The 6,045-nt window shown below is 42.2% G+C and overlaps 1 protein-coding gene across 1 annotated transcript; it reads left to right on the forward strand.

Moving 5' to 3' along the window:
- The first annotated feature begins 2,765 nt into the window (after positions 1-2,765).
- lratd2a (LRAT domain containing 2a) lies at positions 2,766-4,786 on the forward strand. The gene has a single exon (XM_068333333.1). The coding sequence runs from the start codon at positions 3,356-3,358 to the stop codon at positions 4,178-4,180; it is 825 nt and encodes a 274-aa protein (XP_068189434.1). The 5' UTR covers positions 2,766-3,355; the 3' UTR covers positions 4,181-4,786.
- Positions 4,787-6,045: the final 1,259 nt, after the last annotated feature.

The raw sequence follows: 6,045 nt of genomic DNA on the forward strand, positions 1-6,045 counted from the left end.
GGTCCATCTGCTTCAAGCGGACCCGCTTTTCGATTTGGTGGCTGATCTGAGAAGCAGGTGATGAACGGATACGAAGATGAGAGCCTCCATCTTTGTCAGGAAGATTAAGGTGTCATTCTGTAGGAAAAGTGGAGCCCCGCCTAATCAAATATATCTCCCAGACCTCCCTGCTCCAGTTCTTTTTCCCACCCTTACAAATTACAGTTTGTCACTTGGGGGGGCACAAGGGGCTTAAACTGGGTCACGCCACCCGAGGATAGCAGCTCCAAGATGCAGTCCAATAGGCGAGATGTCATCACTGACACCTCATTTCTCTCATAAACAGCGTCTGCCCTGCACACTCAGGAGCTGGTGATGATGATGATGATAATGATGGTGATGATGATACATCTGCTGGGTTCATTCCACACATTTGTTATTTTTGACTTTGATTGTGTGAGGTGTCAAAGTTTGGTCTGCTGCAAGGTTTCAGGCTGAAATTGGAGGAAAGCCTGGAGTAGAAGGAATGAAAGAAATGGTTGTGCTCATATTCAGAACATGCATGCGCTCTGGTGACTGATGGTTTCCTCCCCACTTGAGGTAAAATGAGAAGCACAGTACCTTAGGGTTCATAATGAGGTCACATGGCGTTAAAGTTTGTCAGGCGAGTATTCACTCTTCAGCATTCATCACAGAGAACAGATCATGTTTTTGAATTATAGCCTTAAATGTTTGACCAGAGCATGAGTTTTGCCAGAATCTCAGGGGATTAACAAAGTTATTCCAGTTCATCCTGACAGATGCATCCTCTGGATTTCAGGGGTGACACCAGAATCAGACCTTTTTTGGAGGCTCAACCCCTAAATAGAATAATTTTACATGACAAACATAAGTTTTGATGTGATGCTAATTTTCTTTTGTTGAACTAACTAAAATAACACCAAAAACACTTTTTTAAAGAAAATTAAAATAGTTCATCCTGTTCACTTTCCTTCAGTTATGTACACAATGTTCCTGTCTGAGACAAACTAGTTTGGTGATTTATTGTAATTATAATAAGGACGATAATGGATAGAGAGAACAATTACAGATCTCAATATAATATATCATCATAGTTTTTCCTTCTTCATTCAGCTGAGCACCAACAGACAGACCTTGCCACAGGGCTGTGCTGCTGTGGGGGCTAAAATCATTTATTGTCTGTCATTTCTTGACCTGCAAACCTGCAGAAAGAAATCTAATATGAACCTCAAGACCCAGATTAAACTAATCCAACCAGGGAAAACCTTTAATCTGGATTACACGGTGTTACAAAACACACAGCTCCCAGAAATCTCTTCCTTATTTCAACTAATAGTTTTGTGCAAAAGGCTTCGACACTAATCTGCTGACTCTGCTGTGGCCAATCGGGACATTTTATCACTTTAAAACTAGATGGAAGGACAAGGCAGAGTTTATTTCTGTTGAGACATGTCCTCTACTGTATGGGATGACTTTGCAGTCAGTTTGTGATCCGTCCCCCCTGTGGGTACCCGGCTCAGCGCAGAGATCAAACTCAGGTTCACTTGTTTTCTAAAAGTTTTATCTCTGACTGTCTCCCCTCTTCACAGGGATGGGCGTTTGTTTTCCTTTACGATCTGTCAAATGCTCTCGCCTCTTCTAGCATCTCCCTCAGTCTCCCTTGCAGCCATACCGTTTCCATGGCAGATGTTTTCTGAGGGGCTTGTGCCATTTTCAGGACATAGTGAGCACATTCCCATTGCCTGTGGGATACAGTAGTGAGAAAATAGCCCATAACAGTAAGAGAGAGAGAGAGAGAGAGGGAGCGGTGCCACTACAAATGTAATGGAGACATTATGGTCCCACCAGGAGTTGAAGCAAATGACTGCACGGATTTGTTACATTCAAGGAGAGACAGGTGGTCAAAACAGTAAAATATCTTCAGTTGTTGGACCCCTCACGGTCCTAATTTCCAATTATGAGTGATAATCAGGCAATAAATACAGAAAAGACAGTTGTCTAATCTGCAACTTTTCTGCACAGACAGTTTTTGAACACACAATAAAAGTACAAGAGCAAAATGTAGAACATAAATAGTCAATATGATTCAAATTAAAATTTGTGGGAAAATAAATTAAATAAATTTCAGCACAGCCTTGTTGACATGACAACGATTGTGCTAAAAACTTAAATTTATGCTGAAATTTTAAATCCCGTGTACAACTGTCCACACAATACTGTAGTATGCATGCCAGGCCAGTAGTTGGCTCTGTTCGACTACTAGCTCTTGAATATTAACTCCATCATTTGGAGATGTGGTAGATCTTGCATTAAACTTGTAATCTAATAAAGTGAAAACTAAATCATATATCCATCCTTTTATTTTAATCTATTCCCAAAACCAGTCGTTCCTTATTTGGAACATTCCCAGATCCTTCAGGTAAAAAAAACCCCCCTGAAGTAGTTCACGTGTAATTACGAAACGCAGTAAATAAATAATCTTGTAATATATTTGATAAAAGTCCTGAATCCACTTTGGAATTTCAAGGATTCTTCCTTGTCACCTGCTCAATTCTCCACCCAAGTTTCATGAACAAACAGACAGATCCGTTAATAAACAAACAAACCTTTAGGACAGGAGAATGACGTGTAAACGCACGACAACACGCAAGTCATTCTTACCGCAGGGTATGTTTTTGTTTCAATTTAAAGGCAATTCATACACACACACACACACAAAAAAAAAAACATCAGATAATAAAACTTTAAAGATGAAAATCATCAGAAGCGCAACATTTATTACCCACTCCGGTCGTGCGGGGGATCCAACTTCCACGGTGATGAAAATTACGCGCACTTCCTCTTTAAAGGCAGAGACGCGCCGGGCGACGCCGATCCGCAGACCGTCCGTCCAGCTCTCTGCGCGCAGTGCGCAGCGCGTTCGCCCTCCTCGCAGAGGACTAGTTTATTCCCGTTGTAGACCAAAAAACGAACGGTTTCTGTCTAGAACTTGGATTTTCATTCCTTTTCCCCCCCCCTTTTTTTGTTTTTTGAGTGCGGAACCAACTTCACCGCAAGGAAATTGCAGGTCGATCCTGCACAGCTTCACCTGTGTGATTATTGTTGTCGATCAATTTGAAACCAGTTTGTTCTCTCAAGCTCCACTTGTTGATGGAGCGGTGAAAAGCAACCTAGGCAGTCGCATCCTTGAGGTTTTCCCTACGCGTAAAAACCTCCGTCCGATGTCAAGAAGTCAGGGAAGTTGGAACCTGTGAGTTGTTTTTTTTTTTTGCGGCGGATGGCGGTGATGTTTGGCCACCGGTAACAGCCCTCAGCCTCAGCTCGTATTACACTGGCTGCTTCCAGGTGCGCAAGCATGGGGAACCAGATGGACAAACTATCGCATTTAAGTTACGCAGAAGTTCCGACCGTGGATCCCAACGGCGTGGACACGGACGAAGGTCCGCGGATCGGCGTCTCTTATATATTTTCTCACGACGACGACGAGCTGGAGGATGGCTGCGCGGTCGATGGAACGTGTCGGGACCCGAATCAGGAAGAGAAACACTTCGACCGGCGCGACGAGGTGGAGTGCGCCGTGTTCAACAGAGATGAATGCATTTACGAGAAGAGCGTCAAATCCGCCGACCTGGAGGTTTATTCCCCGGAGAATCTGCTGAACAAATGCAAAGCGGGGGACTTGGTGGAGTTTGTGGCCACGGGGCAGTACCCGCACTGGGCGGTGTACGTGGGTGACTTCCAGGTGGTGCACCTGCACAGAGCCGAGGTGAAGAACAGCTTTCTGACCGATGCGGGTCAAGGGAGGAGGTGTCGGATCGTGAATGACTTTTATAAGTTTAAGTCTCTGGGTGCGGACATGGTGGTGCAGAACGCCATGGAGCAAGTTGGCTTGAAGGACCGAGAGCTGAGCTGGAGGAACTCTGAGTGTTTTGCAGCCTGGTGCATGTTTGGCAAGAGGGAATTCAAGATGGGAGGGGAGATTCGGATAGGCAAACAACCCTACAGGTTGAAAATCTTCATGTCGGACAAATATTCTCACGAGTTGGAGTTTCAGAGTTTGGAGGACATGATCATGGAGAAACGGAGGAACGATCACCTGGGCAGGACAGCCGTGCTGCAGGAGCTGGCATCTCATTTTAGCAGTGTGGAGGAGATAAAAAGTCAGCAAGGAGATGAATGACCTGTCATCAAGTGGATGCCTTTCAGAATAAAAGCTTAGCTAGTACAGTAGCTTTTATCAAAAATACAAAATAAAAACAAAACAAAGTTTTACCATTCTTTCAGCAAGTTTTTATTCCTTTCTTGTCATTTAAACCTGAGAACACATCATAAGTCTATCATATGTCCGATTTCATGAGTCTATAATGATGTTATTGCCTTAAAGCCACAATCTTTAATGTCCTCTGGTGCATAAGGGCCTCCTAGGAGTCTCTATAGTGCCAGAATGTACCTTCTTGAAAAGCTTTGCCTCTGGTCTCGTCACGAGTGTGTAAGTAGAGAGAATGTTTCTGTATTCATAGTGTGACCTGTTATCTGATCCTGGTTTAAACTCACTCAGACAGCCAAGCGTGTGCTCGCTGAATACAGGAAGGGTTCTTTCTGCTTTTTTTTGTGTTTCTTTTGAGGGGAATTCTTACACCAGAACATCTAACTAAAATGTCTGATCAAAGTGTGTCTTATCTCCACGCAGATTTAAAGCAAACCATTCTGGTCTGTGATGTCATATTCGTGTACGAGAATACAATTCAGCTCTTCGAACGCATCATGTCCTGTGTAGTAAATTAATGGTGTATCTAAAATGTTTCAAATCACCTTCATGTGATTTCAGAGTTTCAAGAAAATGAATGAAAAATTGCTGGTTATGAAGGTTAAAGTCTTGGATCTTGTGTGATCAAATAATACAGATATAATATGAATCAGGTTTGACACATTTTCCCAATTCTGTTGTTTTCTTCTGGAAAACCCATAGAACATTATAGATTTTGTTTTGTTTCCCCAATGTTTGTTATTTTTTCCGCAACTTTTGCTCCATTGGAGCAAAAACAAAAATCTGGCATCTCAGGAAAGTCCGTGTGACTTTGGAATAAGTAGTTAATGGGGTTTTAAAGATGAAATTAGAGGAACCAAGGCCAAAGACTCCCTTTTAGTTAAATTAAAACATAACTCAAAGTTTAAAAAAAAGAAGATGATCATAGCTTAATCTTTTTGTGTGGATCTTCTCCAAAAGTCATCACTTCTTCCAAGTTTCATAAAAACCCATAAATCAGTTTATGCATAACTGATAAAAAATGCTAAATTAAAAAAAGTTTGAAATGTAAAAAAAAAAAAAAGTAGAAATAAATCATAGATCTGCTCCTCCATCCACACCCACTACAAATTTTCATTATTATGTGTTGGTTACACTGAACTTAATCTGACCACACATCTGTGTAGGTTGTCATTCATCCAGGTCTTGGTTCTCCAAAGCTGTTTAAATCAATCCATTGGACTTTAAGAAAGTTTCTTGAAGACTTTTCAGCTCTCATCCAAGAGGCTTCTTCAATTCTTAAGCTATTCTGACTATATGTGATTGTTCCATTCAAATAGTAGCATTTGCTGCTAGACTAAAGGTTGTAATGGGTGCAAAAACTGCTTTTTCATCGGTCAGCTGGGTGCAGTACTGGTGTTCCTGCCAAATGTTGTCTCATATTAACAGAAGGAAGCCAGAAGCACCAGAGTCCACCTGTCCAACACAACAAGGTCCACATCCTCAAGAGATCTTGGTGTGTGTGTTTTTTCTTTCTTTTGGGCCACATTGGAGTCTGATGCTTTCACACCCGTCCAAATGAACTGCTTTAGGTTTTCGTTTTTTTTAAAGGGCGTAAGAAGTTGGCTCATTTTTAACGGAACCAACATCCCTGTATCCGGTGCTACAGGGGGAACACCTGCTACCTCATTAGTCAACTCTTCCACCAAAACGTCGTGCTGAGTTCTGCCTCAGAGCTTAGCAACTGGTCGACCAATTGATTTGATCACAGACACGAACATGATCAACAGCCATTCTAG

Source organism: Antennarius striatus, chromosome 14 (genome assembly GCF_040054535.1).
Source record: "Antennarius striatus isolate MH-2024 chromosome 14, ASM4005453v1, whole genome shotgun sequence".
NCBI classification, from domain to species: Eukaryota; Metazoa; Chordata; class Actinopteri; order Lophiiformes; family Antennariidae; genus Antennarius; species Antennarius striatus.

Bases quoted from the DNA above. Each gene is read 5' to 3' on its own strand.
- lratd2a (XM_068333333.1), top strand. From the start codon at position 3,356: ATGGGGAACCAGATGGACAAACTATCGCATTTAAGTTACGCAGAAGTT.